Source organism: Aquarana catesbeiana, linkage group LG10, assembly GCF_042186555.1.
Source record: "Aquarana catesbeiana isolate 2022-GZ linkage group LG10, ASM4218655v1, whole genome shotgun sequence".
In the NCBI taxonomy this organism is placed as follows: Eukaryota; Metazoa; Chordata; class Amphibia; order Anura; family Ranidae; genus Aquarana; species Aquarana catesbeiana.
Genome location: NC_133333.1, coordinates 142,317,322 through 142,344,033, shown reverse-complemented (window position 1 = coordinate 142,344,033; position 26,712 = coordinate 142,317,322). Strand labels below are relative to the sequence as shown.

The 26,712-nt window shown below is 40.0% G+C and overlaps 1 protein-coding gene across 3 annotated transcripts in view; it reads left to right on the top strand.

The window, feature by feature from the left end:
- Positions 1–26,712, top strand: part of CACNG8 (calcium voltage-gated channel auxiliary subunit gamma 8) — a 188,154-nt gene that overhangs the window by 111,594 nt on the left and 49,848 nt on the right. For all 3 annotated transcript variants that reach the window (XM_073602737.1, XM_073602736.1, XM_073602735.1), the window contains one exon: positions 702–785. In XM_073602737.1, the coding sequence (XP_073458838.1) occupies positions 702–785 (84 nt within the window). The remainder of the gene's footprint in view (positions 1–701; positions 786–26,712) is intronic.

The window sequence follows — 26,712 nt, the reverse complement described above, 5'->3', positions numbered from 1 at the left end:
TATTCATGTTCGTGTCCCATAGACTTTAACGGTGTTCGCGTGTTCGAACAAACTTTTTTCCTGTTCTTGTGCGAACCGAACAGGGGGGTGTTTGGTTCATCCCTAAGCAGGAGGGGAGTCAGGGCGAGTGTATATTAAAGCGTTTGTTACCCCAACATTTTATATTCTTGATATGTGCCTGCTGTACCATGTACTTGTATTAGAAAGTATCCTGTTTCCTTTGTATTGCTTCCTTTGTGTAAAATCCCTGGCATTCCTGCTAGTCCCCTTGCTTACCTATTAAAAAATGACCAAACCAAGCAGGAGAACACACCATGGTCAGTTATCTAGCTATGCTGGGAACTCAGCCTGCTCTCCTCCAATAATCAGACTTGTCCCGGCACGCCCCTCCTACAGCATTTTACTGGGAAGCTCAATGTGCTGCTGTTTCTCCTCCTCCCAACTTGGAAATGTTTTGCCTTTCATTTCTATTTTAAATTGAATGGGTTGTTTTACAAGGTGATAGTTTACAATCACTTTAAATTGCACACAGCATTTAGAGGGTGTATTAGACTGAACTTCATATTTCTGTATGATTAGGTAAACTTTCTTTAAATACACAGATTCTGTGTTCTTGTGCAGTCGTCATTCCACAAAATGTGTAGTATGTGTCATACTACATTCTATACTGTCTAATAATGTGTGTTTTCTTTCATATTTAGGACAAAAAAGAGGAGTATGTGTAAAAATAAATCACTTTCCTGAAGACACAGATTATGATCATGACAGTGCCGAATATCTTCTACGTGAGCCATTTTAATTTTTTTATACATGCAGTATAAACGTGTATATTGTTGATTTTTGGATGTACTATTTTTATTTACTTTTATATTTTGTACCTACTGTACTGTGTTTCCCCGAAAATAAGACCTACCCCAAAAATAAGACCTACCGCGAATTTTGGGAAGGGCTGCAATATAAGCTCTACCTCGAAAATAAGCCCTAGTGTAGAGTGCTGGAATCCACTCTTGCAGTAGTGTATAGTGTAGACTCTGTGTGTCTGTGTGATCCATTTGTGCCAAGTACCTTTGGAATAGGGCCACTCTGCAATCAGCTGATCTCCTGCTCCTCTCCTCCCAGCTGTCAACAGGGGATTTTGCCCCCCCCCTTCAGTGCTCAGAACGGGGAGGAGAGGTCCTATGGGCTAAGGAAGCAGCAGGCTAAGGAAGTGGCGAGCTCCCCCTCTCCAAGATGTCAGCGGGGGATCTCGGCCCCCCTCCCTGTGCAGAGCTCCAGCAGGCTAGGGAAGTGGCGAGCTGCACTCAGCTGATCTCTCCCTCTCCAAGATGTCAGCGGGGGATCTTGGTCCCTCCTCCCTCTGCAGAGCTCCAGCGGGTCACAGGCGCTGTAAGAAGGTATGTGGCACTACACTATTTGCATTGTGTGATACTGTAACGGAGAGGATTCCAGTATTCTACAAGCACTTTTACACAGGGGATTCCTGACAGGCAGGGAGGGAAAGAGACAGCACGTGGCATGATAAGACATACCCAGAAAATAAGCCCTACTGTGTCTTTTGTTGCCAACATTTATTTAAGACCCGGCTTATTTTCGGGGAAACGCTGTATCATAGCAGATAGCACACTCTGAAGCACCAATCTGAAAATATTCCTCTCCAAAGATCTTATTTTGTTATGTTGGCAGAACAGGCAGACGTTTGGGATCTTAGGCTACTATAACTATATCTGGGATCCAAAGCTGGATAGTGTCTACATGTTGAGAACTTTGTTGCTCTGGTTGCCTTTATGAATAAGGTCCTGGAAGCCTTTTTAAGGCTTTTACTATATTCCTTATAGGAAGGCTTCTGGGTGTGCATACTAAACCACACCCAAATCGTAATTGGTCTTTACTGGTACAGGGAGGACAGACACATACATAGATAAAAAAAAGTTTACAAAAAGTTTATTACAAGTTTAAAAATCACAGATTAAAACACCTCAAGAAATTGGTCCCATGGATTCATGGATATCAGACCCTTGTGAACTACATATGCTATTATAATGTTTTTGCCTAACATAGTCCAAGAGGTTGATGCGTTTTGCATTATTTGCTTCTTCAGGACCTTGTATTCTTGGAGGCAAAGCAGAATAGCCTGGCTGAGTATATATATATATATATATATATATATATATATATATATATATATAACAAAAACCTGCAAAACAAGGGCATAATGAGCTAGTATGCATCACATACTAGCTCATTATGAAATACTTAGCTTAGATTGAAGATGTTGCAGCGGTCTCCGTACACTGCTGAGACCGGCGACATGTCTCCTGGAGTTATTTCCAGGTTCGCGGGCTCCAGCGCTGTGATTGGCCAGAGCCGCGATGACGTCACTCCCATGAATGCGGGCAAGAGCCGCCAGTCACAACACAGCTACTGAAGAAATGGCACAAGCGAGCCGTTTTTTCAGTGCGCATGTGTCGATGGTGTCGGCACATGCGGATACAGTAAATATCTCCTAAACGGTGCAAGTTTAGGAGATATTCACGGTACCTACAGGTAAACCTTATTATAGGCTTATCTGTAGGTAAAAGTGGTAGTACAGGGTTTACAACCACTTTAACAAAACCAAGTGTATATATAAATAGTTGTAGGCAAGGCTGTGTAACTTACACATTGCTGTTAGGTTGCAAATGTGTGCATACTACTTTATGATGTTGACTGAGATGAGCAGGGATCATCTAAAGCCTTGTTTATTTTTCTAAATATTATTATAGTAATAATGTTCAGTGATGTATAAACACTGTCATGATGGTACCATATTAGCTGTACTTTGAACTTGTTAGCATTAAATAATAAGGCTGTGGTTGCTAGTGTTAGTTTGCAAATGCCTGGTGATGTTTTAATGTCTGTTCAGTTTCAAGAATGTAGAGGGCTAAGTAAATCTTAAAGTGGATGTAAACCGATTCATGAAATTTGGCCTGGGCACGTATATCTGTAGTGTTTTCCTAGCTCTCTTCAAAGCCCTAAGTCCCGTGGCTTTCTCCTGCACCGTTCTTCTGTTATCAGCATTAAAATGTCTGACAAGTTCTCTGACACATGTGATAGAACCAGCCTGGAATTTGTGTCAGGGTGGGTGCTATAAATAGATTAGCAGACAGCTGGTGAAGTCACAGCACAGCTCTGCAAGTCCCTGCCTATGTGGTGGGGGTATGTGCCTTTCCTCCAATAAGCTGTATCACAGTTTATGGCAAGACTCCCCTCCCCTGCTGGAAAATTCTAACATGGTGTGTACTTTCTAAACAGTATATAAATGAAATAACAGAAATATTACAATTCTCTTATTTGTTATATATACATATTCATTGGGGTTGATTTACTAAAGACAAATAGACTGTGCACACTGCAAGTGCATTTGCACTCATTTACCCCCGAGCTTGGTACATGTGATAAAGCTCTGCTGATTTCCATCATCCAATCATGTGCGAGAATGGAATTTTTTTTATTTTCCTTGCACCTGATTGGATATTCTTTAAGTGAAGCTTTACCATGTTTACATTTACTAAGAAAAATGGGTATAACTGCACTTACAAAGTTCACAGTATATCTGCCTTTTGTAAATCAACCCCATTGTGTAAATATTAACATAGTCTCCATAATATTATTGTTGTACATACTGCTAGTAAAAGTACCTAAAAACTGCCATTACAGGAAAATTCCACACTACCCAGTACACAGATACTCACATTAAGCGAGGGAGGCCAACTCTGTGACCCAGTTATTGCCTTCAACAGTGTTGTCTATCTAACACTAGAAGACTCCGAAGTATTGAAATGGTCTTATTATTGTGCTGCTGTTCTTTCATCCTCCACTATTACCCCACCACTCAACAGTCCAATGGCAGAGCCTCTATGTGCTATGGAGGCTCTGGCATTGGACTGTTGGTTTGCTAAAGATGGGACTGAGGATTAGAAGCAAGGTGCCTCCACTTCAGCAGTAATGTTACATTAGGCAATTTTTAGACCTGACTTTTAGACTGCATTCACACTTCAGCATTTTGAATCGCAGGCAGATTTGCCGCAATGCCTGTGACATTAAAGCGCTGATATTTGAATGAAAAATAGCCTAAAAAAGTTCAGAAGCTACTTTTGGGTGACATGCTTCCCGTGTATGTGGGTTGCTGCGATTGCAGCGCGATTTATCGCGCGACAATCGTGGCAGACCCGCACCGCGATTTTAGGTGTCATTCAGATAAATGGCATCTTAAAGGTGAGTCCCGCGATTTGTCATTCACACGTTGGCACTTTGAAATCACAGCAAATCTACCCGTGGTTCAAAGCACTGAAGTGTGAATGCAGTCTTATTTTCTTTATTGACCACCAAACAGGGGAGCTGTTAAGGCTTCATGTATACTTGAACTACTGCCAACTGCGGGAAAACGCAATTTTACAGCGATTTTGCACGTTTTGCAAAAGTCAAAATGTTCCTATCCTGATTGCAATTATTCCATGTTCAGAAGAGGGAGGTTAGGGGAGGTTGAACCACAGCAGCTCCTAAACGATCCTAAAAGCCTATATGTACATGGACACATAGGCTTTTATGGAGTTGAGTTTAGGAGCTTTGTCAAAAAAAATGGCAAAAGCTCCTAAACTCAAGTTTAGGAGCTACTAGTGTACATGAAGCCTAAAGGTCTTAGAAAATGTGTACTAAGTACATTGTATGTACCTGCATTCTATTTCTGTTAACTGCAGAGATTCCTATATAAGACAAAAAGCTAGATACAATACACTGTGACCAATCTCAAAAAATTGGCAATAATCTTTCTTCACTTCTGACTGTTCTAAGCTAAAATACACTCAATGGTGTCACTGTATTAGGTATACTTGTTCAATAGCTTGGCAACACAAATTGTCAATCACATGGCAGCAACTCAATGCATTTAGACATCTAGACGTGGAGAAGACGACATGCTGAAGTTTAAACCGAGCATCAGAATGGGGAAGAAAGGGGATATTAAGTGACTTTGAACATGCATGATTGTTGGTGCCAGACGTGCAGGTCTGAGTATTTAAAAAACTGCTGATCCACTGGGATTGTCACGCACAACCATCTCTAGGGTTTACAGAGAATGGTCAGAAAAAGAGAAAATATCCAGTGAGCGGCAGTTGTGTGGACAAAAATGCCTTGTTGATGTCAGAGGTCAGAGGAGAACGGGCAGACTGGTTTGAGATGATAGAAAGGCAATCAAATAACCACTCGCTACAACCAAGGTATGCAGAATACCATCTCCGAATGCACAACACATCGAACCTTGAAGCAGATGGGCTACAGCAACAGAAGTCCACACCAGGTGACACTCCTGTCAGCTAAGAACAGGAAACTGAGGCTACAATTCACATAGGCTCACTAATATTGGACAATAGAAGATTGGAAAAATGTTGCCGTGTCTGATGAGTCTTGATTTCAGCTGCAACATTCAGATGATAGGGTCAGAATTTGGTGTAAACAATGTGAAAGCATGGGTCCCTCCTGCCTTGAATCAATGGTTCAGGCTGGTGGTGGTTGTGTAATGGTGTGGGGGATAATTTCTTGGCACACTTTGGGGCCCTTAGTACCAATTGAGCATCGTTTAAACACCATGGCCTACCTGAGTATTATTGCTGATCATGTCCATCCCTTTATGACTACAGTGTACCCATCTTCTGATTGCTAATTCCAGTAGGGTAATGCACCATGTCACAAAGCTCAAATCATCTCACCACCGGTTTCTTGAACATGACAATGAAGTCACTGTACTCCAATGACCTCCACAGTCACCAGATCTCAATCCAATAGAGCACCTTTGGGATGCGGTGGGGAGATTCGCATCATGGATATGCAGCTTACAAATCTGCAGCAACTGTGATGCTATCATATCAATATGGACCAAAATCTCTGGGGAATGTTTCCAACACCTTGTTGAATCTATGCCATGAAGAATTATGGCAATTCTGAAGGCAAAAGGGGGTCCAACCCGGTACTAGCAAGGTGTACCTAATAAAGTGGCTGGTGAGTGCAAAAAAACATTGTAAATGGATAGTTTATTTTAACTGGATAGCTTATTTATTAATACTGAATAGTATTGACTCAAATCAATGTTTTATACTGCATTTGATATAGCACTTATGTACTGCATGGTCTTTATTAAACATGTTGAAGGGTATGGAATGCATTAAGCCTTTAGCCTAAGTGCTTTCATTACCTCTTATACTTTTTCCTGAAAAGTAATCAATACAACTTTCTTTTGTCTGTATAATGTACTGAATTATGTCCTTTTGTTGAATTTGGTTTTCTTTGAAGCTAAGGATACTTGATTATTAAGATATGGGTACCATTTATATTGTACAGTGCTATGGACAAGAGTCCGCAAGTCTGTGTTCCACAAGAAAGTTCATTTAAAATGTTATAGGACAGGTTTAGTCCACTGGAAAAAATGTTTCATTCAGTCTAGCAGGATAGTAATTGAAAGTTGTGAAAAAACCCAGAAAAAGAATCCAGAAAGGGATACTTGACACACCGTACATATACATGTGAATTTACTCATAAAAGCAAAGGTAACATGTAGTGTTTTTTTATTCAAATTTTTTAAACTTTTAATGGATTACGGGCCAGTTCATACCAGGATTGCACAGGAACGTGCATGCTCCCATGTGATTCCCACATGTTTCTGTGTGGTGTGTTTAGAATGGCCATTGATTTGAATGGGCTGAAAACTGTACAAGACAATGCACTACTTTTAAAAATGCACTGCAGCAGCCCACATGGTATTGGGGTATCTTACGATGTGGTGCCTGCAAATGCACTGCGCTTGCTTAACTGTATTGGGGTGCTATTAACTTTACATTGTCAGCCGCATGCAGATTGCAAGGGCAGAGCATTTACTTGCAGTGCGGGAATTGCACACTGAACGTGCCTATCCTGCTTCACGTTCTGCTGTGGACTGTCCCCCAATTTTTTTATTTCTTATGAATTTTCCTCCTCTGCGCCTGCTCTGTTCATTCATTCAAATGACAGAACTTCAGATAAACAGAGATTGTCCAAAAGAAAACAGTGTTGTCTTAGAAACACCGATAATGTATTGAGAAATCTATGACAAAATCCTTCCTGGTATTAAATGTTTCTTTATAAGATAATTATTTTATATATGTGAAGGTGCCCTGCAATAACTCAGAGTGTCCCTAGTCTAAATGTAGTGTTTGTAGCTAGGCTGCATAAAGCGCAAAGGTAAAGGACATTGTTTGAGTGTTCTCTAGCAAGATAATACAATGTATTTGCATCATAAATATTTTTTCACCCTGGACTATCAATGAGAGATTACTGGCAGTGATGTGCACTGAGGAATGGAAAAAATATTTGGGGGACCTTCAAGAAAGGTCTTCCCTCCCAAGCTTGTCTGGAGATGATGTGTCTTCATGCTTCTCAGGCTCCTTGCCTGGAGGGGGAAGCTAAAGCTGGGGAAGAGTTTTTCTTAATCATTTGCCGGTCTTAACTTAAATTTCCACTACTAGCCTGTGAGAAGAGCTGAAGATACTTAAAGGTATCTGACAATCTGGCCTATCAAATCAGCATTAACTTGCTCCATGTTTCATATCACAACTCAGCTACTCTCAGATAAGAGTTGTAAAAAAACTCTGCGAGAAATCCACTTTAATAATTTCACTTCAGCTTTCTTCATCCCTCTCTATCCCCACAGTATTTCTATTGCGGTTGGGCTGCACAGCCAGGCACAATCACTTCATGTACACCCTGGCTGATGGGCACGCAACGTGCTCCCTGGGGCTCACAGGGATCCACTTCCGTGACTGCTGTGTCTGGTGGACTGTCAGTATCCTGCTGCTTTAAATGGCCAGAGTATCATGAGATTGCGCTGTGCGATCACAATGTAAACACAACTGTTATAAATGGGTTTCATTTGTAACAGCTGTGCTTAGCATTGTGATGCTGTGATTGGCCCACAGTTATCACATGGTACCTGGGCCAGTCACAGCACCCTGTACCATGTGATAGCTGCAGGCTAATCACAGCACACAATAGTAATCACAGCTGTTATGAATGTAATCCATGCATAGCAGTTTCAAAACATTGCTGTTATAGTGATTATCACTATAACAGCAATTAAAGTGTAAAAAAACCCACCATGGTGACACTGAACTACTCTGATGAGTATGTAAAAATAATAGTAAAAAAATGTTTAAAAATTGAAAACTAAATTAAAATTATTTTTTTTTTAACATACTGTTACCAGTCAGTATCCCAGATCCCCAGTCATACGATGATGCCGTACTGCACTGGTGACAGTATGTAAAATATATATATATAACGTCTAAATTTTCAAAAAAATTGTTACAAAAAAATTATAGCTCCAAAAAACTCACCATGCCTCTTACTAAATACCTCAGACTGTCTACTTTCCAAAAAGAGGTCATTTGGGGGTATTTGTACTGTTCTTGGATTTTAAGGTTCTCAAGAAATAAGATACATTTTCAAATATATATATATTCCACAGTTTGTACACGCTATAACTTTCACAAACCAATTAATATACACACTTTGGGATTTTTCCCAAAGACATGTAGCAGAATATATTTTGGCCTAAATTTATGAAGAAAATTGATCTTATTGGATATGTTTTAAAGGATAAACGTAGAAAATATTTTTTTTCAACATTTTTGGTCTTTTTTTGATTATATAATGAAAAAAAAAATCCAGTGGTAATCAAATACCACCAAAAGAAAGCTCTATTTGTGTGAAATAAATGTTATCAATTTTATTTGCTTACAGTGTTGAATGACTGCACAATTACCAGTTAAAGTAGCACAGTGTTGAATAGCAAAAAATGGTCAAGTCATGAAGGGTGTAAAACCTTCCGGAGGCCAAGTGGTTAAAGTCTAATTTTATAGCTACTACTTAAAGACTGCGAGAGAGATGAAACATGTGAGAGGAAGCAATAAAGAGCTTAAAAAAGCTTTTATTTACAGGTATTGTTAGCTAGGATAGCAAGAGAAATTACATAGTTTATAACATCAAAGGAAACTAAAGGGCGAGTTCATGTGCACATCATTCTCCATAGGTACTATCCCTAATCAAATATTATCCAATGACCACTTCAACCACCTGGTCAAAAAAGGGGTGGGGGAGGTATAAAAGTGGAGCTTTAATTGTACTTTATAAAGACAATAGGCATTTGTTAAAAAATTAAATATTAGATTTTTTTTACAAAAGGTTAAAAGATATTCAGTATATATTATAGTGCGAACATCAATTCATTGATAATCAGTTCCATCATTATACAGAATACAATAGTTTGAATATGGCACATGTGATCAATGCGTTTCGTGATTAACATTCTTCCTCATGATCCATAACATAAACTGTGTACAGATGATGGTTCCCTGTAAAGAATGAATCACAACAATACAAGTTTACAAACGTCAAAATTCAAACAGGGCAACAATATTAAACATACAGTATATTCGCTTAAAAACCACCCTATAGCAACTATGTGGCAAATGAGGTTTAATGTTGATAAATTTAAAGTTATGCACTTGGAGGCTAAGAATATGCATGCATCATACATACTAGGGGGAGTACAATTGAGGGAATCAATGGTGGAGAAGGATCTGGGTGTTTTGGTAGATCATAAGCTTATTAAAAGCATGCAATGCCAAGCTACAGTTTCCAAAGCGAGCAAAGTCCTTTCTTGTATTGAGAGAGCTATGGACTCCAGAGAGGGAAATATTTTACCCCTGTACAAATGATTAGTAAGACCTCATCTGGAATATGCAGTTCAGTTTTGCCCACCAGTTCACAGAAAGGATATTGGCTAACTAGAGTAAGTGTAGAGAAGAGCAACCAAACTGATAAGAGGCATGGAGGAACTCAGCTATGAGGAAATATTGGAGGAACTGATTTTTTTTTCTCTTGAGAAGAGGAGATTAAGGGGGGAGATCAACATGTACAAATACATAAGTGGTCCATATAGTGTTGAGTTATTCACTTTAAGGTCATCACAGAGGGCAAGGTGGGCACTCTTTACATCTGGAGCAAAAGAGATTTAATCTCCAAATATGGAAAGGTTTCTTCACAGTAAGAGCTGTGAAAATGTGGTATAGACTCCCTCAAGAGCTGGTTCTGGCCAGCTCAGTAGATTGCTTTGAAAAAGGCCTGGATACTTTCCTAAATGTATATTATATAACTGGGTACTAATATTTCTAGGTAAAGTTGATACAGGGAATATCCGATTGCCTCTCAGGGGATCAGGAAGGAAGTTTTTCCCCCGCTGGAGCAAATTGGATCATGCTTTGGTGTTTTTTTTGCCTTTCTCTGGATCAACTGTGGGTATAGGATTGTGTATATGGGATTGTTTGATTTTTTTTCCCTTTTATAGGTTGAACTTGATGGACTTATGTCTTTTTTTCAACCTGACTATGTCATTATTATTTTTACAAGCAGATCCCAATGACTGATCAATTGGGCAACTATGTGGCAAATGAGGTTTAACCACTTGCAACCTGGCCACAGTTTGTTTACTGTGACAAGGCAGTGTGGGCAAACAGGATCCTCCAGACACAGCGGATTGGGGCTCCCAGTATCCAGCCGCTTTGAGCGGGCAGGGGATCATGTGAACACTATGCAAATTACATGATCACAATGTCAACAAAGCTGTTATGAATTAATTTTATGTACAAAAGCTGTGCTACCTATAGTGATGATATGATTGGCTCACAGCTGGGCCAATCACAGCACACAAGAGTAAATAACAGCTGTTATGAATGTAACATTTGCGGCATTTGTGACAATTCAAAACATTGCTGTCACAGTGATCATCACTGTAACAGCAATCAATGTGTAAAACATAAAAAAATACCCCCCCAGAGTAGTAAAGTGTCACTATGGTGACAATGAACTATGCTGATGAAAGTATGTAAAAAAAAAAAAAAGAAAAGTTAAAAAAATTGAATAAAGAATTATTATTTTTTTTTTTTTTTAACATACTGTCATTAGTCAATATCCCTGATCACCACCACATCAGTCATGTGATGATGCTGTACTAAACTGGTAACAGTATGTAAAAAAAAAAAAGAAATTGTGGAAAAAAACACATTTGTTTTAATTTCTTCATTTTCCAAAATATTCTCCCAAAAATTACAGCTTCGAAAAACTTGCCATGCCTCTTACTAAATACCTCTGACTGTCTACTTTCCAAAAAGGTCATTTGGGGGTATTTGTACTGTCCTGGCATTTTAGCGCCTCAAGAAATGAAGGCTGTCAATACATTAGGGTTTGATCATTTTCAAATAGATATACCATAGTTTGTAGATGCTAGAACTTTCACACATACCAATTAATATACACTTACTGAGATTTTTTTTCACCAAAGACATGTAGCAGAATACATTTTGGCCTAAATTTATGAAGAAATTTCATTTTATTGGATATGTTTATAAGAGAAAGTAGAAAACATTGTGGCTTTTTTTTCCAAATTTTCGGCCTTTTTGACCCAGTAGTGATCAAATATCACTAAAAGAAAGCTATGTTTGTGTGAAAAAATTATATAAAGTTAAATTGTGTACAGTGCTGCATGGCCTCGCAATTGTCAGTTAAAATAGCACAGTGCTGAATAGCAAAAAATGACCTGGTCATGAAAGAGGTAAAACCTTCCAGAGGTCAAGTTGTTAATGTTGATAAATGTAAAGTTATGCACTTAGGGACTAAAATCGTACATTTTAGAAGTACATCTGGGAGAAGGGTAGATCATAGACATAAAATCCAAATCTGCCGTTTCTAAAGCAAGCAAAATACTTTCTTGTATTAAAAAAGGTATAGACTCCAGAGAAAGAAACTTAATTGTGCCCCTGTACAAAGTATTAGTAAGACCTTATCTGGAATATGCAGCTATGTTTTGGGCATCTGTTCACAAAAAGGATATTGGGGAACCGAAATATGATACGGAAACTGATACCGAAACTGATAGGAAGCATGGATGACCTTAGCTATAAGGAAAAATTAGCCAAACTTAATATATTCAGGGGGGATATGATCACCATGTATAAATACATTAGTGGCCCATATAGTGAACTTGGTGTAGAGTTGTTGAATTTCAGGTCATTACAGAGGACAAGAGTTCTGGCCAGCTTGGTATTTTGTTTTAAAAAAAGGGGTGGATGTGTTCCTCAAGGTACAAAATATAACTGGACATGTACATTAATAGATAATAACACTAGGAATTGTTGATCCAGGGAATAACCGATTGCCTTCTGGGGGATGAGGAAGGAAATTATTTTTCAAATTGGTCCATGCTTTATATAGGGTTTTTTTTTTTGCTTTCCTGTAGATCAACTGTGGGTATAGGAGTTTGTATATGAATGCTTTCTAATTATTTATTCTGTTTGTTTTTGTTTCATTGGTTGAACTAGATGATCTTTTTTTCAACCTGCCTATGTAACTTATTACCCTTCTCCTGATTGTGTATCATGAAGTAGATAAGACAAATGCCACGTTTAATTTTACTGTATTCACAGGAAAGAAGCAAAAAAGCAAAGAAATCCAAAAGCCATACAGTTCCTCTAGCACCATAAGGGCTTGTGTACGCCTGTGCTGCTGTCAATTGTTGGCTTTTGCATTCAAACGCAGCAGCACTCAAATGCATGTGTCCAAGTGCAAATCACAGCAAAAATCTATGTAAATCCATCTTAATAGGACATGCTGTGTTCAGAGAAACACATAGCAGAGCAAAGCAGGTCAAATGCAAGCTCAGAACTGTCATCAGTACAGCACCATTAAAGTAAGTGTGAAACTGCTGGCCTGCATTTAATGTGCATTTCAAACACATTTAAATCACAGGAAGACAACCCCTATTTACACAGTCAGTAGCATCAAGGCAGTTTCAGTATTTAATAAAACCAATCAATAATTGCGCTATTACAAGAAAATATAAGTTATAGCTGCCGGCATGTAACAATGTGGTAGACAGTGTACAAATGAATATATATAAAACACATGCAGCGCTAAAATGTGCAATTACGTTTTCAACATATAACTATGAAAGAGTGCTGAAAACATAACCTATACCAATTAGGTTATATGTGTAAATGGTGAACATCTAACACATAAATAAATTAAGAAAGGTCCATAAATGTGGGATGAATTATATGTTAGTTCACAAGTGCAAGGGGGTTCATAGGCGTGGATGGTGCCACAACTCCACGTGGGGTGGGGGCTGGAACAAACTCTGTATGAAGAGACACTTCACATGGATCTTCTAGGCTTCAAATGAAGAAAGCAAATGGTAGAAATAAATATCCTTACCAGAAGGGGTGGACACAGTCACCATACGGTGGAGTGTCATACAGGCTTAAGGGATCCAGCGATCCTAAGGATATCTGGCTGAAGAGATCCTGATGTGGAGTCACGTCCAGGGCGACTGTCACCATTCAGTGGTATGGAGGTTCCCAATCAATCAGAATGTCTTTCTTAGATGGAAGGAGTATGCCAAAAGAACTGGCTAAAGCTCAGCAGGGTCCCATTCATGAAAGGAGAAAAGAGCAAAAATACTCCACATAGGGCATGAATCAATTAAAAAAAAGCTTTTATAGAAAAGCTAGAAAAGTGCTAGACAGTGCACTTCAGTATATAAAACGTGATCACAAAGAGAATAAGTAAAGTAAAATAGAATAAAATCACGTGATAGCAGGGCATCTGTAGGCATTAGCAACCCGACATGTTTCGGACCATCGTCCTTCTACTGGGGCATGAGCCTGAATGCCTGCATCACGCTTACATATATGCACAAATAATTACACCAAATACTAGTCAGCTGTATAGACCTAGATAATTGCATGAGTAATTGTATGAGAATACTTGGCAGCTGCATCAAGCAGCCACCCTGTGTCTAATTCAGCATGGAATCCCACATTGCTGACACTACAAATTATGCTCCAAAGTGATCCGGTACATAGACTTTTTTCTCCAACCCCTTGTGTCTAGGGTTCCATCTTACCTTAAGGACACGGGGGACATCATCCGTCGGTTGGAAGATAAAGAATACCAAGATAACCTCATTTTGGTCATGGCTGACGTTACAGCGTTATATACTTCGATCCCACATAGGTTGGGCCTGGCGGCCATTGAACACTATTTAAGTGCTAGTGATGACATCCCATCACCACAACAACATTATATCATGGAACTCCTACGGTTTGCAACACAAACAAACTATTTCTGGTATAATAACCAATTTTTTTTGCAAAAGAAAGGCGTGGCCATGGGGGCTAAATTTGCCCCCAGCCTCGCCAACCTTTTCATGGCCCTTTGGGAGGAGAATGTCGTCTATCCCGCACAGCGACCTGAGCTGTGTTTATGGGCTATATATATAGACGACATCCTCCTCCTATGGAAAGGTGACGAGGAAACTCTTCATGAGTTTATGGCCACTTTGAACCACAACGATAGGGGTATTACCCTCATGTATGAACTGAGCACAGTTTCAATACATTTCCTAGATTTGGAGATCGCCATTTCTGACCGTCGGATTGTAACCACCACCTTTTTCAAGCCGACGGACAGAAATGGCTATATCTGGACAGTTGCCACTACGGCCCTTGGCTGGAATCTGTCCCCCGTAGCCAACTGCTACGCATTCGTAGGAACTGCACCAACATCACTGATTTTTTACATCAAGCACAGTTTTTGAAAGAATGTTTTTTGGAAAAAGGCTATCAATCCTCCCAGATAGACCACGAATTCACAAAAGTCTCTCTTATTGACCGTAAGCCGTTGACATCTGTGCGACCGAAACCAACCCCTAATGACAAATTCAAGTGGCTTTTTTCACCCAATTCTCTGTCCAGCACAGACAGATTAAACAAATCCTAAACCGCCATTGGAGCATCCTCAGAAGTGACCCTGTCCTAGGCACGGTGCTCCCCACTAGGGCAGGTGTCACTTTTAGGGGGGCTCCATCTTTGCGGAATCACATTTCCCGCAATGTTATAGAAGCACCAATTAGACCGTCCTTTTTCCCAGAGACTAAAGGATACTATCCCTGTAAGAAATGTAATGTGTGCATGCATAATCTTTGTGGTAATCGCATATCGGTATGTTTCGAGTCTGCCGTTACTTCCACCATATATCAGATTAAACATTTTGTCACATGTACCACGCGTTACATTGTGTACCTCATTACATGCCCCTGCAATATGCAGTACGTGGGTCGTACCATCAGATCATTCAATATTCGAGTCAACGAACACATTACTGCCATTAAAAAAGGCCGCACTAACCATAGCGTTCTTCGCCATTTTCTGGAGTTCCATGATAAAAATCCAAGGGGATCAAAATTCCAGGTTATAGATATATTTGTTCCATCATGGAGAGGGGGTCCACGTACCAGGGGGGTATCACAGCTTGAAGTTTTCTGGACCTACCAACTAAAAAGCTACTCCCCCCATGGGTTGAACGTGGAATGGGATGTAAACACTTTTATAAATAAGTCCTAATAAGTGCTCTAAGTCCCTGATATATATATATATATATATACTATCATGTCAGCTTTTGTGAGACCCTGCTATATAGCTACTGAGCAGGGCTGTATAGTATTCAACAGGCATCTTGGTTTTAAAAATATGTTTTTTTCCCATATATTCTTGTATGTTTTTCACCTTATGGTTTAACACCATGTACAGGGTTATATAGGTATTATCTGAATTTGGCCACTGTTTGTCCGACTACATATATATATGCCTATTGTTTTCCTCCTGTAATCTAGAATGCTCAATTCCCCTTATTGGGGACACCGGAAGTCGAGCGTACTGGAGCGTGCCGGACTGACATGCTATGACAGTCCCTTAGGGCCGTTATGGATGTAATCACTCCTCTGTTTGGCTTCTCACTTCCTGGAGTGAAGAGGAGGCTTGGAGCGCGATGTCCGGCACGCGATGACGTCACACGTAGTGACGCCGTCACGTGACTCCGCACAGAGCGTTATGATTGCTGGATCACTTTGGAGCATAATTGTAGTGTCAGCAATGTAGGATTCCATGCTGAGTTAGACAAAGGGTGGCTGCTTGATGCAGCTGCCAAGTATTCTCATACAATTACTCATGCAATTATCTAGGTCTATACAGCTGACTAGTATTTGGTGTAATTATTTGTGCATATATGTAAGCGTGATGCAGGCATTCAGGCTCATGCCCCAGTAGAAGGACGATGGTCCGAAACATGTCGGGTTGCTAATGCCTACAGATGCCCTGCTATCACGTGATTTTATTCTATTTTACTTTACTTATTCTCTTTGTGATCACGTTTTATATACTGAAGTGCACTGTCTAGCACTTTTCTAGCTTTTCAATAAAAACTTTTTTTAATTGATTCATGCCCTATGTGGAGTATTTTTGCTCTTGTCTCCTTTCATGAATGGGACCCTGCTGAGCTTTAGCAAGTTCTTTTGGCATACTCCTTCCATCTAAGAAAGACATTCTGATTGATTGGGAACCTCCATACCACCGAATGGTGACAGTCGCCCTGGACGTGACTCCACATCAGGATCTCTTCAGCCAGATATCCTTAGGATCGCTGGATCCCTTAAGCCTGTATGACACTCCACCGTATGGTGACTGTGTCCACCCCTTCTGGTAAGGATATTTATTTCTACCATTTGCTGTCTTCATTTGAAGCCTAGAAGATCCATATGTGAAGTGTCTCTTCATACAGAGTTTGTTCCAGCCCCCACCCCACGTGGAGTTGTGGCACCATCCACGCCTATGAACCCCCTTGCACTTGTGAACTAACATATAATTCATCCCACATTTATGGACCTTTTTCTTAATTTATTTATGTGTTAGATGTTCACCATTTACACATATAACCTAATTGGTATAGGTTATGTTTTCAGCACTCTTTCATAGTTATATGTTGAAAACGTAATTGCACATTTTAGCGCTGCATGTGTTTTATATATAGTTTCAGTATTTACCCTCCTCTAGATCAGGGATCTCCAAGCTACGGCCCTCCAGCTGTTGCAGAACTACATGTCCTATGAGGAATTGTAAAAGTCTGACATTCACAGACATGACTAGGCATGATGGGAATTGTATTTCCTGAACAACTGGAGGGCCATAGTTTGGAAACTCCTGCTCTAGATGTTACTTTGCAAACCTCTAGTGGCCTCACTCCACGTGTCACAATTCACTTAGCTAGCCAAGTCTTCACGATTCTGAAACAAAATTAAATATTTAAAAGGTTAGGTAACCAGCCAAATGACCAGAAAGGGAACAATTTTAACTTGCAGTTTACTAAACAGGTCCAAAGTTAGCATAGTCTCCATAAGACTCTTTAACAACAGAGAATCATGTTGAGAATCACCGTTTCAGTAAAACAGTTCTAACGCAGCTACTTGCTATTATCCTCATTAATAGTACCCCTCACAGTGACATCCTGGGTAGCTTTGGTAAAACAGATAAAAAGCTGGAGGTATCCAAGGTCCAAGGACGAAGGGCCACACCATTGGAACTGTATTTTGGTAGGATTTAGTAAAGGGCTCTCCACAGTAGCTGGGTCTTTTGGAAAAATTGCATTCTATTAAAGCTGAACGCCAGGTATGATCTTTATTGCATACCTACATTGGCTCAGCTTGGACCAATATAAGTATGTATATATCACACCGAAGGGTTGCTGGGATAGCTAACAATCACTGTAGTAGCTGGTGTAATCTTCCAGGTCCTGTGCCAAGTGGCACTCGGACCACAGGGGGTCACTCGCTTGGCCGTGCCACAGTTCACAGAATGCCCTGAATTTTTTCATTTAATACAAGGTTATTTATTATTGAATGAAGAGGAGAGGAAGGGTGTTGATATCATCGGATGGGAAGCAGTTGCATTTATACTCCCTGGTCATGTCCCCAAACCCAGAAAGTTGCCTATATCTGCATCAGAGCAAGACAAGTAAATGGTAAGTAAATGGGCCCTCCATTACACCTAACCCCACTTGAACTTGCTGTCCCTGGAAATGTTGAATACCAGTCAAATTAATCTTCGGCAAAATGTAAAAGGCTTGATCGGGAGGCTCTGCTGTCCTGCTTGTTTATCCTGCTGTTAGATTGGTGCAGGCTGCTTTTGTTACACACACACACACTGCTACTCTTCCCCACTGGACACCTATAGGCATGAGAAAGGGTCACTATGTGCCAATCTACCCTGACAACTAAACTGGATCATGTCCATCTGGAAGTTGGACACACATGCAAAGATCTGAATGCCTTTTGTGGCTGTCTGGCCACTCACCATCCTTCACACCCTGGAAATTAAGGTGAAGTACTTGGAGTCCTGAGCAGAAGACACTGAGAACTGGATTTGGTGCAATAATTTGCACATCTTGGGCCTTTCAGAGGGTTTGGAAGGAGCTGACCCTACAGTCTTTACTGAGAACCTACTTAAACAACTTATGCCTCAAGTGAAATTTTCACCCTACTTTGCGGTGAAGCGGGCTTATCTGATTTCTCCTGCCAGGGGCCCTCCAGGGCCCCCCCCTACATTTATCTTTAAACTGCTAAACTTTCAGGATGGGGGTATGGTGCTTCGTGAGGCTTGGGTCCAAGGGGACTTGCTGTACGAGAATGTCAAGCTTCCTATTTTTTCAGACCACTCCGTGGAGACTTTACCCCTTTAGATGTCCATTGATCATATTCACACCTGTTTAAGAGCCAAGGACCTTTAATATAGTAAGCTTTTTTTCAGCTTCGGTTTCAAGATGGTGATCAAGTGTGCTTTTTTACCTCACTGGAAGATGCAGTCTCCTGGCTAGATATGGTCTGCAGGTCTTGATATGGTCTTGTCTTTCCATGAGACTCCTGGGGAAGTCTGAGGACAGATGCATCCGTCTTCTTTATCTTTCTCCTTACTTGGGCGACTATTCGTGGCTTGGTAAAGTATTCTTCAATCTGTGCTGTGCCTTAGTTGCCTGAGCCTGACTCTTCTATAATGGGGATTCTCTCAATCTGTTCCACTGCCCTTTGTAAGGGCCCTACTTTCATTCATTTATGGTTATGACTGGCCCTGGCCTGTTACCCCTGGTCACTTATTTGCACTGTTGTGTGATTTTACCTCATAAGTTTTTTCCTCCCAGCTTGGCTGGGAGACCAGCACTCTTGCTGGACGAGTTCAGTTTTAGAGACTCCTTTTATTGTTTTTACTGACTTTTTGCTTCTTGCACATATTGCTCCCAAGCGGAAAAGATTCACCATGTTTGGGATTGGGTTTTATACCACCCTCAGTTTTGGGGGGAGGGGGGGATGGTGGGGAGGGGGATTTGTTTTTTTGGGTTTTGTTGTTTTGTATTTTGCTGTTGTGTTTTTATTGAAAATGCACATTTAAGTCAGTTTACTGCTCTCTGCACTTTTATTAGTCAGGCTGTTGTGTTGATGCTGATCCATCTGGGTACTCAGGTATTTTGCCCCCTTCATACAGTGATTAGTGCCCTGTTACCATGGCTAATTTTACAGTAGACTCATGGAACACAAGAGGCTTGAATTCTCCTATAAAAAGGTCCTTGATGTTCTGTTTTTTGAAGGACTATGGACCTTATATATGTGTCTTTCAGGAGACCCACCTTGTAGGTAGTAAAACTCTCAACCTTAGAAAACCTTGGGTGGGGTATCTCTATCACTCTAGCTACTCTAACTTTGCCAGAGGGGTGAGCATTTTGGTGTGGAATTCTTTGCCTTTTCAGCTCTTCCACCTGGAGTTGAACCTAGAGGGACGGTATATTGTGATCCATGCTATTATTGAGAAGGTAGAACTAGTGTTGGTGGGCCTGTACATTCCTCCTCTAGCTTCCCTTTGGCTGCTTTGAAAGATCACCTCCCTGGTAGCCACATATTCTACAGATAATATCCTTCTTATGGGACAATTTAATATGCTGCCAGACCCTGAGGTGGATAGGCTTTACCCAGATGGGGCACTCCTTCTGATCTAGCCTCCTGGGCCGAAACCTACAGTGGAAACACCCAGCCTCCAGAGAATTTACTTGTCACTCTTCCACCTATAAGACTTTCCCCCAAAATTAACTTGCTTATGTGGGGGATTCTCTTCTCTCCTCTCCAGGGTTCACTGGGCGGATATTTTGCCAAGGGGGATTTCAGATCATGCCCCAATTTTGTTGCAGATTTCCCTTTCCCAATGTTCTCTGGATAAGCTGTAGAGACTTTCCAGATTTTGGATCTCTGATTTTAAGCAGCAACTGGGATGCCTTTAAGGCTTTAAGTAGAGGACAGTATCAGATGCTAAAAGGACAGGTTTGTAGGGCTTTGAAAGCTGACCTAAGACTGAGGCTGAAGCTTTTAGCCGAGAGCAACAATATGTCCTGACTAAAGATGCACAGCTCTATAGCAGACTGCAGATGGCGACCAGAAAGGTTCTCCTTATATGCACCACCTTGTCTAGGAAGAGACTACTCCAACAGTCTCAGAGGATTTTGGAACAAGTCAAACGGACTGTCAGGCTTCTGGCCTGGCTTTATTATAACAGAAAAAATTACTGCGCTATTCCTATAGGACCTGTATACAATAAGTATACAGAGTGTAAAGATTAAAGTGACAAAAGCTGCAGCTAAAAAATGTGAGACGCCCACACTATAATACACAAAATTCAAAGAGTAGCTGCGCTAAAAAATTGATATGCTGAACAAAAAATGAAACAAATAAACAACTCTCAGTATAAAAGTTCTGCACCCGTGATGTGGTGTTCTCACCACATCACGGGTGCAGAACTTTTACACTGAGAGTTGTTTATTTGTTTCATTTTCTGGCCTGGCTTACCTGAGAACAATCCCCTGCTATGAGTGCGCCCCATATAGTTGACCCCTCTGGGGAGGTCCTTAGTAATCCATGACTATCACGGACTGTTTTGCCTCCTACTATGAAGAGCTGTATACATCGAGAGTGACATATACTTCTGACGAATTTAGTTCTGACCTCTCTGGGGTTGACTTCCAGTTATTGACTTCTACGTATAGAGACTATTTAGGCTCTCCCATTACATTTCCCAATGAATTCTATAAAATGTATGCAGATGACCTAGCACTACATGCCATGTTGGTAAAATCATTGAGACCTGGGAGCCTTCCTTCTACAATGTCTGGGTGGTGATAGTGATAAAAATCTGGATTTCTGTTCCTCCTATTGTCCCATTTCTTTGTTGAATGTGGACACCAAGCTGCTTACAAAAATTTTGGCTCATCGTTTAAATTTGATTATAACAGCATTGGTGCATTCTGACCAATCTGGATTTATGCCCGGTAGAGGTACAGACATTAATATTAGATGCTTATTTACGCATATTGCTATAGCAACTGAGGATTCCCTGGAAGCGGTAGCCTCTCTTGATGCTGAAAAAGCATTTGATTCGGTTGAATGGGAATACCTTTTGGAGGGAGTTGGAGTGTTTTGGATTTGGGCCTAATTTTATTGCATGGCTGAAGCTATTGTATCATAGCCTGGTTGCTAAGGTGCTGGTTAATGGAGTGTTGTCCTTCCCTTTCCCCTTATATATACGCAAATACATTTCAGAAATTGAGTTCAGTTGTATCCAATTCCACACTCGCATTTCCTGTTTCAAGTTCCAGGTTTCCCATCATGCACAATCATATTTAAACAACATTAAATATAGTATGAGTAATGCAAGAACAATAATAAAACAATAAGAAAAAAGAAAAAAAGAAAGAAAACTATGTAGTAAGCATTGTTCTTAAAACAGTACATGAACAAACCAAAAACTAAAAACATTTATAAGTATAGCATACAAGAAACTGTGGAGGATCTATAAAGAGGACTTCATGTGGATATCAGTATACACGAAAAATACAAATATAGGTATGAATACCTGAAAATGTATACATACATACCACCACAAAGTTCATACCGAAGGAAAGGAGGTGAATTTGTGAATTATGAATTGTAAGTTATAAATTATAAACTGGAAACATTAACCGACACCTGCACTCACATGTCAGGTGTGTACATGTATTGCCAACAGACAACTGTGCCCAAATAGATCAGTAGCATTGGTCAATTGTCTATTGTATACAATGGTCAATCATAATAATGGGTTAAATCCCATTCAAAGTTTAAGCCCTGTGCAATTCTAGTTTGCAGACTAAAAATCCAGTAAACTTCACGTTTACATAATATCCTAAAACTGTCACCTCCTTGTCTTGGTGTAGTGATTCTTTCAATACCCTGTATTTGTATCAAGGAAGTATTATTGTGGATCTCATTAAAATGTGATGATTTTCAGGATGTATGTGCACTACAATGTTTTGAGGAGTTGCAAGAAGAATCTGCTTTTTGATGATCAGGATGGAGATTATGTTCCACCAATACAAGCCCCCCTTGTGGTGCGATTGGATTTTTATCAGATCAACTTTAGGGGTAAATGCATGGATCTTTTTCAAAAGAACATTGAAAAAGAGTTCACCAGACTAGCCACATGTTCTAACAATAGAGGATATATTCATAATGATAATCTTACGTCAGAAGAACGTAATGTGTTAAAAACACGGATACCTCTATTGTTATAAAGATATCGGACAAGGGAGGTCTAGTTGTGGTCCAGGATTCCAACGTTTATGGGGAGAAAGCTCACAGACAAATGTTAGATCATAACACATACCAGACATTAACCAGCAACAATACCATTAAATATAAAAGCATTTTACATACACTTGTAGAAAGAGGTGTGTGCTTAGGGGTACTATCTAGGAAAGAGGGTGAGACTATGGTTCCCGACACTCCAATTATGTCTCTCTTTCATCACCTCCCTAAAACACATAAGGGCCTTACCTCCTTGACTGGACGTCTGATTGTGGCTGGGATTAGTTCTCTCAATGAACAATTAGGCCATTGGGTGGATTACCAACTACAACCATTAGTCAAAAATCTTCCCAACTATCTCAGGGACACCAAACATTTTCTCACCATTGTCAATAGCATGCAATGGGAGATGGGGCAAAGATGGATTGTATGTGATGTGTCCAGCCTGTACTCATCAATTCCTCATGGGTTAGGTATACGGGCAGTGAGTTTTTTCCTGGATTTGTACAGGGGATATTCACCAGTGCACCGAGAGTTCATTCTTTAATGCCTGAATTACCTACTGCCTCATAATTTATTTTCATTTGATGGTGGCTTTTATCTCCAGAGATGTGGAGCCGCGATGGGAGCGTGGTTTTCACCCTCTCTCATCAACCTATACATGGGTTGGTGTGAGAGGGTCCGCATCTTTGGAGATGGGAATATTTGTCGTTCATCAATCATCATGTACCATCGGTCATTTGAGGACCTGTCATTTATCTGTTCAGAGGACTTTAATGATCTTGACAAATTTTTGAGATATATGAACGATAACAGTCTGAATCTACATTTCAATGGACAGATGGATGCGGATTCCAATTCGTTTTTGGATGTGTTGCTTTCCAGTAGGGGGGGCCGTATTGTTTCTTGTTTATACAGAAAACCCCTTTTCTGGAAACACACTACTCCATGCTGACTCTGGACACTCCAAACATGTCATACGGGGGATACCAGTTGGACAATTTATCAGATTATGGAGAGTGTGTAGTGAGCTTCAAACATACGAGGAGGAGAAGCAACTTATAGATGGCAGGTTCTCTTCACGGGGATACGGGCCAGGCACCATCCAGAGAGCGATTAATATCGCTGATACCATTGAGAGAGATACACTTTTACAAGACAAAAAGCAGAAAAAAACATACAGTTAGTGTACCAGTGTTCGCAACCCCCTATAGTTTGGAATTTGGCAAAATCAAGAAGATTGTTGAGAGATATATACCTATTTTATATGAGGCCAATACATATGCCAATATTCTTTCTAAGTGGTATCCAAATGGGCCCCGTCCTTGGGTAATACTTTATCACCTAGTGATTTTTGTTCCAGCATTCCCAATAAGACATGGCTTGATTTTGTGGGTAACTACAGATGTGGAGCCAATGCATGCCCGTGTTGCCCACGTATAAAAAGGGGTGATAGTTTTTCTTCCAGCGTTAGTGGCACGTCCTACAGCATCGGGAGATATATTAATTGCAATACTAGACATGTGATTTATCTAATTACATGTAAAGAATGTAGCATTCAATATGTTGGTCGCACCACTAGAATGACCACGTTCACAATACTGAAAAGGAACATGCCACTAGACATTTTAATGAGGTCCACAATGGCAATACTTCCTTGATACAAATACAGGGTATTGAAAGAATCACTACACCAAGACGAGAAGGTGACAGTTTTAGGACATTATGTAAACGTGAGGTTTGATGGATTTTTAGTCTGCAAACTAGAATTCCGCAGGGCTTAAACTTTGAATGGGACTTAACCCATTATTATGATTGACCATTGTATACAATAGACAATTGACCATTGCTACTGATCTATTTGGGCACGGTTATCTGTTGGCAATACATGTATACACCTGGCATACAGGTGTTTGACATGTGAGTGCAGGTGTCGGTTAATGATGTTTACAGTTTATAATTTATAATTTACAGTTCATAATTTACAAATTCACCTCCTTTTCTTCGGTTTGAACTTTGTAGTGGTATGTATGTATGTATACATTTTCAGGTATTCATACCTATATTTGTATTTTTCGTGTATACTGATTTCCACATGATGCCTTCTTTATAGATCCTCCACAGTTTCTTGTATGCTATACTTATAAATGTTTTTAGTTTTTGGTTTGTTCATATACTGTTTTAAGAGCTTGTTACATAGTTTTCTTTCTTTTTTTTCCTTTTTGTTGTTGTTTTATTATTGTTCTTGCGTTACTCATACTATATTAAATGTTGTTTAAATATCATTGTGCATGATGGGAAACCTGGAACTTGAAACAGGAAATGCGAGTGTGGAATTGGAGACACCTGAATTCAATTTCTGAAATGTATTTGCATATATATATTGATACAACACTGGCATTTCCATATGGTATTGACAAAGCACGATTCCGTGTGAAACGTATCTTCCTTTGTTCCCCTGCCCGTGTGGGGCAATAAAGCCTGTTTGCATCGTATGGGAGTGCTGCCATTCGTCTAATTTTCCTTATTGAACCCTTGATGATTCTCTTTTGTCAGGATCCCAGGGTGAAGGGAATTCAGGTAGGACCTTGGCATGAGAAAACTTTTCTATATGCAAGTGACGCCTTATTGTATCTCCAGGATGCAGATCTCTCCTTCTGCTCTGCATTGGAAATCATTGATCTGTTTGGTTACTACTCTGGCATCCGCACCAATTGGGATAAGTCAGTTGTTTTTTCCGTTTATCCCTCGGGTTTGGAAGTAGAGACACGCACACCATTAGGTGTCAACCAGGGGCCAACTGAAGGCTTATTTGGATGACATCATTATTCCTTTGTTCATAAATGTCAAGCCTGGCATTCTTTACGTCAGGCTTGATTCCTTAGAATCTCCAACTTCCTTTTTTTGCTGATATGATCTGACTTCCTCTAAGAGGGTGGCTACATTCATTTTCCATGGTTTCACTATATGTAGGAAAATAGCCACCTTCTCTTGTTCACTCCCGAGATGGGCTGTCGACCATGGGATATGTAGTATACATAGAGCAAGGCACATGATGCAACTAATGTGTATTGCTCGTTTCCAACAAACAAACGTGTGGAAGAAATTGAGGGGTTTAGGAGCTCCTGGAGGATGTTAGAAGGAGGCATAAAAACAGAGTAAGAAACAATTTTATGAAAAATAAATTACAGGGCCATTAAGTAATGTGTTTGCAGGATTGTGTTGATCAATATTGTTCAAACTTTTGCCCTACTAGGTAAATTACCTAGTTAAAGGGTAACTCCACTTTCATGGGAGAAAAATTTGCAAATAAAAAATGGATATATACAATGTATATGATGTGTGTGTGTGTGTGTGTATATATATATATATATATATATATATATATATATATATACACACAAAATATGTCATATTGTAATTGAATGTTTTTAAAAATTACATATTATGTAGTGCTGTATAGTGCTATATACATATATATATATACTATATACATTATATAGTGCTGTAATTTTCTGTACAATGCAATGCAATATGGCTACCTGGAAGTGTTCTGTACACAGATGATGTACAGAACATCCCCCAGATATGTACTTTCCAGCTTGTGTGATTGGCTTACTGATTTTTACAGAAGTCCACACTAAGGTACAAATCAGATTTTGAGCTTCCCCTCCAATAAAAATGTAATTTTTGGTGAGGTACTCTCAAAGGGAAATCACATCTAAAAGGGATGAAAACTCTGATAATAGTCCTGAATAGGTAGTTATATATACAAACTGTCCTCCATCCCAATGTTAACGGAAACTATGGTGTAGGGAGGAGAAACAACATGCCATGTATTGGAGACATCCTGCCCAAACCTCCGCTGTCCACACATCCCTAGAGTAGTCAAGAAATAACTAATTGACCACAGGTGCCTTGAAACACAAACGTCCATAGATGGATGTAAATGTCCAACCGCACAGGAGGTATAAGTACTCCAAGGGGTGGTGATGGTCTGATGGTTGTCAGAAAACACCTGGCACCATACAGCGACTTCCCAACCGAGAAACCGGGTCCCAATGGGTCATTCAGAGAAAGTGCAAAAAAGCCTCTTACCAGATCCT